Source organism: Platalea leucorodia (assembly GCF_965183815.1).
Source record: "Platalea leucorodia genome assembly, chromosome: 29".
Classification (NCBI taxonomy): domain Eukaryota; kingdom Metazoa; phylum Chordata; class Aves; order Pelecaniformes; family Threskiornithidae; genus Platalea; species Platalea leucorodia.
In genome coordinates, this window is record NC_138851.1 from 416,187 (window position 1) to 429,116 (window position 12,930).

Consider the following 12,930-nt stretch of genomic DNA (forward strand, 5'->3'; position numbering starts at 1 on the left):
GAAGGAATCCAGGTGTCCGAGCAGGGATGAGACCACGGGGTTGATGTCTCCGGGAAGGAACCCAGGTGTCCGAGCAGGGATGAGACCACGGGGTTGATGTCTCCAGGAGGGGATCCAGGTGTCCGAGCAGGGATGAGACCACGGGGTTGATGTCTCCAGGAAGGAACCCAGGTGTCCGAGCAGGGATGAGACCACGGGGTTGATGTCTCCAGGAAGGAATCCAGGTGTCCGAGCAGGGTTGAGACCACAGGGTTGATGTCTCCAGGAGGGGATCCAGGTGTCCGAGCAGGGATGAGACCACGGGGTTGATGTCTCCAGGAAGGAACCCAGGTGTCCGAGCAGGGATGAGACCACGGGGTTGATGTCTCCAGGAAGGAACCCAGGTGTCCGAGCAGGGATGAGACCACGGGGTTGATGTCTCCAGGAAGGAACCCAGGTGTCCGAGCAGGGATGAGACCACGGGGTTGATGTCTCCAGCAGGGGACCCAGATGTCCAGAGAGGGGCCATGGACAAGGTTATAGGGTCACCTTCACTAGGAAGGGACCCAGTTGTCCAGGTGGGGACGAGGTCATGGGGTCAACATCTCCAAAAGGGACCCCGGCATCCGCGTGGGGGAGCCCCATCACCGCTGTTACGTGCCATGAGCAGCCTCAGGCCTCAGCCTGCACTGGGAAGGTGGGGGAGGGAGGAATGGGGGGGGCGGGGGAAGCGGTTTTTGGGGCTGTTTGGTGGTTTTGGGGCCATCCGGTGCCACTTCCCCTCTGCCACTGGTGCTGTGGGGCCACCGCGTCCCCTGTCCCGTCTCCTGTCATGGGGGGTCCTCTCCTCGTCGCCTGCCTCTGGGGTGAGTTGTGCCCCATCTCCCCCCCGGGGGGGATTTGGGGGTGAAACAGAGGGAAATGAAAAAAGGGAAACTGAGGCAGGGATGGAAGTAGGTCGGGGCTGTAAAAGCTGCAATACAAAGCAGCCCAAAATGGCCTGAAATCGTCCCAAAATGGGGCTTCTGGAGCTGAGAGGGGGATGTGAAGCCCTGAAATGGGGGGGTTGAGCCCCTAAGTGATGGGTTTGAGCCTGGGGGGTGGAGGTTGAGCCCCCAAAATGGCGTCTTGAGGCCCCAAAAGAAGGGTTTGAGCTTGGGCGGGGGGGGGAGCCCCTAAAAGGGGGTTCTGAGCTCTCATATGGGTAGGATGAACCCCAAAAGGAGGAGGTTGACCCCAAAAAAGGGGGATTTGACCCCTCCAAAGAAGGTTTTGAGCCCTGATGGGGGCATGGAGCCCAAAAAGGGGGTGTTTAGCCCCCAAAAGTGGGGGGGGTTGAGCCCTGATGGGGGAAGAGTAAGCCCCAAAAGGGGGGATGGAGCCCCAAAAATCGTTTTTAGCCCCAAAAGGGGGGATGGAGCCCCAAAAATTGCGTTTACCCCCAAAAGGAGATTTTTGAGCACCGATAACAGGGTTTGACCCCCAAAAGTGGGGTTTGAGCCCTATGGGGGGGTTGATCCGGGGGGGGGTGGGGTGTCACTGCTCGAGGGGGGTCCTGGGGTGCTGATGTCCCCCTGTGTGTCCCCCCCCCAGTGCTGTGTCACCTCCTGAGCCACCTCCCCTGCACCGAGGGCGACGAGACGAGTGAGTAAGGGGGGATTTGGGGGGGTCCGGAGGGGTTGGGGGGGCTGTGAAGAGTGGGGGGCTGGGGGGAACTGGGGGGGTCAGGCTCAGAGCTGGGTCCTGTCCCCCCCCTTTGAGCCCCCCGTGTCCCCCGCAGTGTCCTGTGGTCCCCACTTCTGCTCCGCCAACAGCTGCTGCCTGAGGGTGGAATCCCACGAGGGACCCTCGGTCTGTGGGTGCCCCCCCGGCATGGCCCCCATCTCCCAAAACTCCACCACCTCCCCAAACTCCACCATCACCTGCCAGGGTAAGGGGGCCAACCCCCCACTTTTACCATCCCCCCCCCCTTTTTAACCCTTTATCCCCCCCCCTTTTTAACCCTTTATCCCCCCCTTTTTAACCCTTCACCCCCCCTTTTGCCCTCATTCTGGGGGTGCTGAGCCCCAGGGCAGGATGGGGCACCCCCCCCCCCCCCTCCGAGAGGCCCCAAACTGACCCAAATCTGCAGAGTTAGACCCCAAAACGGAGTTCACCTGTAAAATCCCCATCGTGGAGGAGGAGGCCAGCAGGGAGTGCACGGACTCCGAGGTGGGGGTTCGGGGGGGGTGGGAGCAAAGGGAGGGGGACAGACGGACAGATGGAGGGACAGATGGACGGAGGGGTGGACAGAGGGAGACGTGGAGGGAGGGGAGGGATGGGTGGAGGGATGGAAGGACAGGTGGAGGGAGGGACAGACAGATGGACAGAGGGAGGGATGGAGGGACAGATGGATCATCGAAGGGGTGAAGGGAGGGATGGAAGGACAGAGGGGAGGGAGGGAGGGACAGACAGATGGACAGAGGGAGGGATGGAGGGAGGGAGGGACAGACAGACAGATGGACGGGTGGAGGGAGGGACAGAGGGAGGGATGGAGGGATAGAGAGGAGGATGGAGGGACAGACAGATGGACAGAGGGAAGGATGGAGGGACAGATGGATCATCGAAGGGGTGAAGGGAGGGATGGAAGGACAGAGGGGAGGGAGGGAGGGACAGACAGATGGACAGAGGGAGGGAGGAATGGAGAGGTGGTTGGAGCAAGGGATGGAGGGAGGGACAAATGGACAGACAAGGGGAGGGGTGGTGGGACAGACGGATGGTCAGAGGGAGGGACAGATGGATGGATGGTGGGACAGAGGGAGAGACGGATGGACAGAGGGATGGACAGAGGAAGGGAGGGACAGAGAGGTGGCTGGACGGGCAGAGGGAGGGATGGAGGATGGCGGGCTGGAGGCAGGGAGGGCAGGACAGACGGACGCCCGCCCGCGGGGTGCGGGGCGATGCCGACACCCCTGCACCCCAGACCTCGCCGGAGGCCACCGCCTGCACCCAGCTGCAGGCCACCCAGCAGCTGCTGAGGATCGCCTGCCTCCGGCCCACGAAGGACCGCCTGCAGGTGACACGGGGGTGGGCACACGCGTGTCCGTGTGTCCGTCCCCTGCACATGTCTGCAGCCTGTGTCATCCCCTACGTGTGCCTTCCCATGTAAAACCCCGTGTCCAGCCCCTACACGCGTGTGCAACCCCGTGTCCAGCCCCTACACGCGTGTGCAACCCCGTGTCCAGCCCCTACACGCGTGCATCCCATGTGCATCCCCTGCACACGTGCACGGCGTGTGTCCGTCCTGTACACGTGTCCTCTACACGTGTGCATTTCTGCGTCCAGCCCCTACATGTGTCCGTGCCCCGTGTGCATCCCCTACGTGTGTCCATCCCACGTGCACCCCCTGCACGCGTGTCCGTCCTCCCGTGCGCGCCCTACACGTGTCCATCCCGGTGTCCATCCCCTACACGTGTGCGTGTCCCATGTCTGTCCCCTCCACACGTTTATACACGGTGTGCGCCCCTACACGTCTCCATCCCTGCATCCCCCATCCCCACGGGCATCCCCACGTGCCCTGACACACGCACGTGCCCTGACACACGCGTGTGCCCTCCCCAGAAAGTGCTGGAGAAGCTGAAGACGGACGTCTCCAACACCACCAAAGGCACCAAGATGCTGCTGCAGAGCACCGAAATCCTCGTGCTGCAGGCGGCCCTCAAAGACCCTGGCTCCAGCTCCCAAAACTTCAACACCTCCGTCATGGGTACGCCAGCACCCATGGGTGCCCCCAAGGCCCCTCTGAACCCTTGCGACGCCCCCAAAAGCCTTGCGACGCCCCCAAAAGCCTTGCGACGCCCCCAAAAGCCTTGCGACGCCCCAAGAACCAGCTTGGTGGCATCACTGCATCCCTTCCCCGGGCTCTGCGAGAGCACGGTGGCACCCAGGGCAGGTAAAAGACCCCCAAAAGGCCTTTTTTCACCCCAAATCAGAGGCCACGGTGGCGGTGGTGAACGACACCTGCTCCCAGACCATGCTGGAGCTGGCGGTGGGTGGCAACAACCTAACCATCAGCTGTGACGAGGTGGTGAGCAATGACACGACAGGTACGGCCACCGCGCTGCTGCGAAACCCAAAAAAACTCAAAAAAAACCCCCAAATTTGGTATTTTGGGGGTGATTTTTGACCTGAGTTCTCTGGGCAGGCGAGAGCGCGGTGGCCTTCATCGTCTACAAGGAGACGGATGATTTGCTGTATCCATGGAACTGCTCCGGGAACTGCACCACGGAATTGCAGGAGGCAAAGCTCAACTCCGACGTGGTCAGCGGCACCATGGTGAAAGCCGGCTTCGCCTTCAACGTCACCTTCAACGTCACCTTCAACCTCACCCTGAGGCACCGCACGGTGGGTGCTGGGGGGCTGTAGTGGGTGCACGGGGTGGGGAGTTGCGCGAGGAAGCGCACCAGGGTTTGTCGCGTCGAGGGCGTCGGAGCGAATTACGGCGGGGTTGGCAACGGGCAGCGCCACGGTGCAAATTTGGAGCGTGGCGATGGTGAATTTTGGGGTGAATCCCTGTCCCGGGGCAAATTTGGGGTTGGTGCATTCCTGTTGCGGTGCAAATTTGGATTCTGTGCAGATTTGGGGTTGGTGCATCCCCGTTCTGGTGCAAATTTGGCTCCTGTGTAAATTTGGGGTTGGTGCATCCCCGTTCTGGTGCAAATTTGGTCCCTATGCAAATTTGGGGTTGGTGCATCCCTGTCTCGGTGCAAATTTGGATTTGGTGCATCCTTGTCTTGGTACAAATCTGGATCCAGCGTAAATCCAGACTTTGTGCATCCCCACCCTGATGCAAATTCGGATTTGGAGCATCCCCACCCTGATGCAAATTCGGATTTGGAGCATCCCCACCCTGATGCAAATTTGGATTTGGCGCATCTCCACCCTGGTGCTAATTTGAATTTGGTGTATCCCTGTCCTGGTGCAAGATCCAGCTCATCCCCATGCTGGTGCAAATTTGGATCCAGTGCAAACTGGGATTCAGTGCATTCCCATCCCAGTGCAAATTTGGATCTGATGCATCCCTGACCTGGTGTAAATTCAGATCCCGTGCAAATTTGGATCTGATGCATCCCTGACCTGGTGTAAATTCAGATCCCGTGCAAATTTGGGGTAGGTGCATCCCTGTCTCGGTGCAAATTTGGTTTTGGTGCATCTCTATCCCAGTGGGAATCCATATGCTGTGCAAATTCACGGTTGGTGCATCTCCAACCTGGTGCAAATCCAGATCCCGTGCAAATTTGGCACCGCTGCATCCCCATCTCGGTGCAAATTTGCGATCAGTGCCTCCCAGTCCCGGTGTAAATTTGGATCCTGTGCAAATCTGGGGCTGGTGCATCTCCATCCTGGTGCAAATTTGGGTTTGGTGCATCTCCATCCTGGTGGAAATTTAGGTCCCATGCAAATTCAGCGTTGGCGCATCCCCATCACAGTGCAAATGTGGATCTGATGAATCCCTGACCTGGTGCAAATTTGGATCCCGTGTAAATTTGGGGCTGGTGCATCCCTGTCTCGGTGCAAATTTGGTTTTGATGCATCTCCATCCTGGTGCAAATCTGGATCCTCTGCAAATTTGGGGCTAGCATGTCCTTATCACAATGCAAATCTGGATCCGGTGCAAATGTGGGGTCGGTGCATCCCCATCACGGCGCAAATCTGGATTCAGTGCATCCCGCTCCTGGTGCAAATTTGAATCCGGTGCAAATTCGGGGTCGGTGCATCCCCATCACAGCGCAAATCTGGATTCAGTGCATCCCGCTCCTGGTGCAAATTTGAAGCCGGTGCAAATTCGGGGTCGGTGCATCCCCATCACGGCGCAAATCTGGATTCAGTGCATCCCGCTCCTGGTGCAAATTTGAAGCCGGTGCAAATTCGGGGTCGGCGCATCCCCATCACGGCGCAAATCTGGATTCAGTGCATCCCGCTCCTGGTGCAAATTTGAATCCGGTGCAAATTCGGGGTCGGTGCATCCCCATCACGCTGCAAATTCAAGCTCAGCACATCCCCGTCCCGTTCCGCACCCAAACCGCCGGCGGGAAGGGGCGGCGCGGCCGCGGGACGTGTCTCGAGCGGGCTGTGCTCAGCAGGAGCTACAGGCGGGCGAGGAGCCGCGCTGCGTGACCTGGTCGACGAAGGGTACCAAAGACCACCAGACGCTCTTGGGCTGCACCCGCGTCGGGGGTAACGCCTTCTACTCCATCTGCACCTGCACCCACTTCTCCGCCTTCGCCATCCTCACGGCCACCTACCCCATCAAGGTAAGACCCCGTTTGCACCCTTAAAATACCCATTTTTGGGGTGTTTTCTTCCTTCCCAAACGGTTGCACGCGGCCACGCGCTGGCTGGGACTCGCGTGATGGCGTGTGTGACATCACCCACAGGAGAACTTCGCGCTGACGGTGGTGACCTACGTGGGGATGTCGGTGTCGCTGGTCTGCCTCTTCCTCGCCATCGTCACCTTCCTCCTGTGCCGCTCGCTCTGGACTGTCAGCGTCGCTCTCCACCTGCAGCTCAGCATCTGCCTCTTCGCTGCCAACCTCCTCTTCCTTGTGGCCGTGACCCGCACTGCCAACCGGGTATGGGCTCCTCGGGGTCTCCCTGAGCATCTCGGGACCTTCAGGGGCTCCTCAGGCATCTCCTTGAGCCTTCTTGGGGTCTCCACGTGCTCCTCAGGGTCTCCTTCAGCATCTTGGAGCCATCAGGGGCTCCTCAGGGGTCTCCTTGAGCCTTCTTGGGGTCTCCACAGCCTCCTCAGGGGCTCCTTGAGCCTTCTTGGGGTCTCCACGTGCTCCTCAGGGTCTCCTTCAGCATCTTGGAGCCATCAGGGGCTCCTCAGGGTCTCCTTGAGCCTTCTTGGGGTCTCCACAGCCTCCTCAGGGTCTCCTTGAGCATTCTTGGGGTCTCCATGTGCTCCTCAGGGTCTCCTTCAGCATCTTGGAGTCATCAGGGGCTCCTCAGGGGTCTCCTTGAGCCTTCTTGGGGTCTCCACATGCTCCTCAGGGTCTCCCTGAGCATTCTTGGGGTCTCCATGTGCTCCTCAGGGTCTCCTTCAGCATCTTGGAGCCATCAGGGGCTCCTCAGGGGTCTCCTTGAGCCTTCTTGGGGTCTCCACAGCCTCCTCAGGGTCTCCTTGAGCCTTCTTGGGGTCTCCACATGTTCCTCAGGGTCTCCTTGAGCCTTCTTGGGGTCTCCACAGCCTCCTCAGGGGCTCCTTGAGCATCTTGTAGCCATCAGGGGCTCCTCGGCATGTCATTTTGCTCCTCTGGGTCTCCGCAAGGTCTTTGGGGCCTCCTCAAGCTCCCCAGGACCTCCTTGAGGTCCTTGGGGAGCTTGTAGGGAAAAGGACCCAGGGTCATGGTTCTTGGCTGTAGCCTCTACCCTAATAGCTCCAGCAGACCTTCTGCCGGGGGTCCCATCTCGTGCTGGGTGGGCGCAAGCACCTGGATTATGGGATAACTGAGGTTGGAAGGTTTGGTCCAACCCCAACTCAAAGTAGGTCCAATTAGTTGAGGTTCTTCAAGGTGGTTGGTTCTCTTCTTGCTCTGGATGGGTGTCAGCACCTGAATTACAGGATAAATGAGGTTGAACGGGATGTTTGGAGGTCTCCAGACCAATCTCCACTTGAAGTGGATCCAACTAGTTGAGGTTCCTCAGAGTTGTTGGGTCCCATCGCTCTCCAGGTGAGTGAAAGCATCTGCGTTACAGGATAACCAAGGCTGACCAGGATGTTTGGAGGTCTCCAGACCAACCCCAACTCAAAGCAGGTCCACTCAGTTGAGGTTCCTCAAGGCTCTTGGGTCCCTTCTTCCTCTGGGTGGTGGGTGGAGCCAACTGAATTATGGGATAGCTCAGCTTGGAAGAGACATTTGGATGTCTCCAGTCTGCCCCCAGCTCAAAGCATCTTCACCTCCTTGAGGTTCCTTGAGGCCATGTTGGGGTGCGTGGAACATCTCCAAGTGCCGGAGATGCCACCACTTCCCTGGGCCACACTGCGGTGATGCTGCGAAGCCCAGCACGGCCTCGCTGTCCCCCATCCAGCTGCTGTGCGCCATCATGGCGGGCTTCCTCCACTACCTCTTCCTCGCCTGCTTCACCTGGATGTTCCTGGAGGGTTTGCATCTCTTCCTCACCGTCAGGAACCTGCGCGTCCTCAACTACACCAGCTCCGGTCGCTTCAGGAAAAGATACATCTACCCCGTGGGCTACGGCACGCCGGCCATTGTGGTGGCCATCTCCGCCGCCATCCACCCTGGCGGCTACGGCACTGAGCGCTAGTGAGTCCCACCAGCACCCAGGTTGGGGTCGACCAAGCGGGGTGGGATCATCAACGGAGAACATCATGCGTTTTGCCTAAATCACCCCCCCCAAAAAAAGATGCCACGGCATCCAGACGCGGGTGTTTTCACACTTTTTCTCCCTTTTTAGCTGTTGGCTGAGCTTGGAGAGAGGCTTCATCTGGAGTTTCCTTGGTCCCATCTGTGTCATCATCCTGGTGCGTGTCTTGCCGCTGAAAGGAGGCGGAGAGGGAAAAATTGGGAAGAAAAAGAGCAAATTTAGACTTACCTTTAAGAACAGCATTAAGCAAACGCTCAGCGGGCTGGGTGCACTCAGCAGAGGTCACACCACGGTGCATTAATGATCTTTTTTTCCACCATTGGCCCCTTTTCCACCCCAAATTTATGATCATGGCCACGACTCTTCCCTCATAGACCCCAAATGGAGATATTTTAGAGATTTGCATTAAAAAAGCAAATTCACACGTATATTTAAGGACGGTATTAAGCAAAGATCCCGTAATCTGGGTGTGCTCGGTGAAGGTCACGCCACAGTGCACGGTTTTGCACCGTTGACCCTTTTCCACCCCAAATTTACACTCCGTGGATGCTCCGTCTTGCAAAATGATGGGGTTTTTTTCGCTTTCTGCCCAGGTTAATTTGCTATTTTTTCTTACCACCCTTTGGACGCTGCGGGAGAGACTCTCCTCCCTCAACGCTGATGTCACAGCCCTAAAAGACACCCGGTGGGTTTTTGCGTCAACAGGAAGCGTGTTGGGTTTTTTTGGGGGGAGGAGGAAGAGCACCTGGGATGGGTTTTGGGTGGAAAAAAAGAGCAAAATGAGTTTTCCGTCAGGCTGATGACGTTCAAGGCGCTGGCGCACATCTGTATCCTGGGTTGCACGTGGGGTCTGGGCTTGCTGCAGGCGCAGGGGGACAATCCAGTGGTGGCCTTCATCTTCACCATCATCAACAGCATGCAGGGAGCCTTCATCTTCCTTGTGCACTGCGTCCTCAACCGGCAGGTACCACGGAGGGCACCCAGGCACGGGATGTGTGGGAGGGGACGGGGACACTCAGGACACGACTGTGGGTCCCCTCCACAGGTGACGGAGCAGTACCGGCGTTGGTTTAGGGCACTGAAGCGACAAGCGCACCCCCAAGAGACGCCCACCACCGAGATACATGTCACCTATGTCACGGTAAGGGCACCCGAACGTCTGGGTCGCTGTGGGAGCCTGGATGCTCTGTGGGGTGCTGGGTGGGCACCCGGGTCTCTGTGGGGTGCTGGGTGGGCACCTGAAACACCCAAGTCCTCTGGTTGCCACCAAAAGGAGGTGGGGGGCAAGGGTGGCACGGGGGGAGGCTGCCTGTGGACCCCTGGGTGCCCCTAGGGTGCTTGGGGGTCTGGCAAGCAACCACCAGAACCCCTGCCCCACATTTTGCCCCATTTTGCCCTCGTTTCACCCCGGCGTGGCCCCTTTTTGCCCCCCCCCAGGAAGGGGAGAGGACGCAGAACCACAGCACCGAGGGCTGCTTGTGGGAGAAGTGACGGTGGGTGCCCCAGGACCGATCCGTTTCCGGCACATCCGACCCATTTCCAGCACTTTTCCAGCGTATCCAACCAATTTCCAGCACTTTTCCAGCGTATCCAACCAATTTCCAGCACTTTTCCAGCGTATCCAACCAATTTCCAGCAGTTTTCCAGCGCATCCGACCCATTTCCAGCGTATTTCCTGCAGATCCAACCCATTTTCCCAGTTTTTCTACCAATTTGACCCATTTCTAGTTTTTTTTTCCCCTGCAGAACAACCTGGTTTTAGCATTTTCCCCACAAGTCCGACTTGTTTCCAGCATTTTCCTACGGAAAAAAAACATTTTACAGCATTCTTCCCCCACATCTGACCCATTTTCCAGAATTTTCCCCCCAAAACGACCAATTTCCAGCATTTTCCCCTAGAATCAAACGGTATCCAACTGCTTCCCCCCAGGATCGAACAATTCCCTGCATTTTCCTGTGAAACGACCATTTTCCAGCATTTTTCCTGCAGATTTGACCCATTTCCAGCATTTTCCCCAAAGAAAAACCAATTTCCAGCATTTTCTCCAAGAAACGACCAATTTCCAGAATTTTTCCTGCAGATTTGACCCATTTCCAGCACTCTTCCATGGAATAACCCATTTCCAGCATTTTTCCTGTGGTTTTGACCCATTGCCAGCATTTTTCCTGCAGACTTGACCAGTTTCCACCATTTTCTCTGAGAAACATCCCGTTTCCATCATTTTTTCTGTGGAACATCCCATTTCCAGCATTTTTCCGGCAAATTTGACCCGTTTCCAGCATTTTTCCCGCAGATTTGACCTGTTTCCAGCACTTTTCCTGCAGATTTGACCCGTTTCCACCATTTTCTCCAAGGATCCGACTAATTTTCAGCATTTTTCCCCCAACCCTTCACCCATTTCCAGGATTTTCCCTGCAGACTTAACCCGTTTCCACCATTTTCTCTGAGAAACGTCCCGTTTCCATAATTTTTTCCACAGAACGTCTAATTTCCAGCATTTTTCCTGCAGATTTGACCCATTTCCAGCATTTTTCCTGCAGACTTGACCAGTTTCCACCATTTTCTCTGAGAAACATCCTGTTTCCATCATTTTTTCTGCGGAACGTCCCATTTCCCGCACTTTTCCCACAAATTTGACTCGTTTCCAGCACTTTTCCCGCAGATTTGACTCGTTTCCAGCACTTTTCCCGCAGATTTGACTCGTTTCCAGCACTTTTCCTGCAGATTTGACTTGTTTCCAGCACTTTTCCTGCAGATTTGACTCGTTTCCACCAAGGATCCGCCTAATTTTCAGCATTTTCCCCCCAACACTTGACCCATTTCCAGCATTTTTCCACCAAACGACCCATTTCCAGCATTTTTCCAGCAATTTCACCCCTTTTTTCCCCCGCTGCTTCCCTCCGCCATCGCCCCATTTCCGCCATTTTCCTGAGGAACGCCCCATTTCCAGCGTGTTTTCCTCCAGGATCTTGCTCCTCCGTTTCCGGGCCTTTCCGGGCCGCCTTCCTCCCGTGGCTCCGGCGGCGGTTTTTTTGGGCTGAAAAAAGCTGATTAAAGGCCTGTGGCTCGTCCCCGAGGCGTGGGGCTGGATGCGGCCGGGGTTGGGGGGGCGCCTGGGCCCTTTTGGGGGTCCGGGGAGGGGCCCGGCCCCACTGGGGGGGCTGGGAAGGGAGGCCCAGAGGCCTGGGCCCACTCCCAGGGTGGGCGTGGCTCAGTCAGGAGAAGGCGGGGCCTTCAGCCAATCACGCCCTGCCTCCCTTCCCCCAGAAGCCAATCAGTTCCCTGCCAGCTCTTGATTGACAGGAACTGATGCACCCCAAGGGCCAGAGAGGTGCCTGATTGGTGGGAGGTGGGAGCAACGGGGGCCTATCGTGGGGTGGGGTGGGCTGAGTGGTGGTGGTGCCAGCCAATGGGCAGTGGTGGCCCAGGGAGGCGGTGCTAAGGGAAAACCCGCCCCCCCCAGGGCACAGAGAAGGTGGTGGTTGGCTGTGAGCTGAGATGGGCAGCGTGGCTCAGCCAATGGGGCGTCGAGGGAGGCTGAGGAGGGTCCTGAGGAGAGGTGAGGGGGATGGCGGTGCTGGGGGGCATCACCCTGCCCCAGTGCTCCCAGTACCCCCCCAGTGCTGGGACTGGGCTGTCTCCCTGCCCCAGTGCTCCCAGTACCCCCCCAGTGCTGGGACTGGGCTGTCTCCCTGCCCCAGTGCTCCCAGTACCCCCCCAGTGCTAGGACTGGGCTGTCTCCCTGCCCCAGTGCTCCCAGTACCCCCCCAGTGCTGGGACTGGGCTGTCTCCCTGCCCCAGTGCTCCCAGTACCCCCCCAGTGCTGGGACTGGGCTGTCTCCCTGCCCCAGTGCTCCCAGTACCCCCCCAGTGCTGGGACTGGGCTGTCTCCCTGCCCCAGTGCCCTCCCAGTACCCCCCTAGTGCTGGGACTGGGCTGTCTCCCTGTCCCAGTGCCCTCCCAGTACCCCCCCAGTGCTGGGAATGGGCTGTCTCCCTGCCCTAACGCTCCCAGTGTTTGCCCAGTGCTCCCAGTAGCCTCGCAGTCCCACCCCCAGCCTAGTTCCCCAGTGCTCCCATTGCCCTCCCAGTACCCCTTCGCCCCAGTGCTCCCAGTAACCCCCAGTCTCCACCACCAGAGCCTCCAGAGCCGCTGCTCCCCACATAAGCAGCCCCCCCCCCCCGCCCCCAGCCCATTTCCCTGCCACCGGTCGATTTTTATCCTTTTTTTTTTGGTTGAAAACCAGCCAAAACCGGCTTAAAACCAGTTTCACTTTCTGCCACGGCGCCTTTTTTTTATTGATTTTACAGCAAATTTCTCAAACCTGGGTCAAATTTCCTCATTTTCAGCGGGGGAGGGAGCTTAATTTTCAACCCGGAGAGGGAATTTCATTACCCGTAACAAATCATTGATCGATAATGTATCAATTCCCCCCCAAACATCGATTTTTTTTGTAGTTTATAACCTTTTTAAAAACAAACGTTAACGTCCCGTCGCGGTTTTAACAGGATTCCAGAAATTTTCAGTCACTGGGAGGAGGCTGACGGAGCCGTTTTATTTATTTGGGGTGAAAAAAGACC

The 12,930-nt window shown here is 57.6% G+C and overlaps 1 protein-coding gene across 1 annotated transcript; it reads left to right on the forward strand.

The window, feature by feature from the left end:
• Window positions 1–790: 790 nt before the first annotated feature.
• LOC309601168 (adhesion G protein-coupled receptor E3-like) lies at window positions 791–9,840 on the forward strand (the record flags this gene model as incomplete). The annotated part of the gene is made up of 16 exons (XM_082334069.1): window positions 791–845; window positions 1,573–1,623; window positions 1,760–1,909; window positions 2,111–2,190; window positions 2,942–3,034; window positions 3,580–3,724; window positions 3,951–4,064; window positions 4,163–4,362; window positions 6,102–6,272; window positions 6,396–6,590; window positions 8,053–8,288; window positions 8,440–8,506; window positions 8,943–9,034; window positions 9,145–9,313; window positions 9,395–9,490; window positions 9,787–9,840. The coding sequence occupies exons 1-16, from the start codon at window positions 812–814 to the stop codon at window positions 9,838–9,840; spliced, it is 1,947 nt and encodes a 648-aa protein (XP_082190195.1). The 5' UTR covers window positions 791–811.
• Window positions 9,841–12,930: the final 3,090 nt, after the last annotated feature.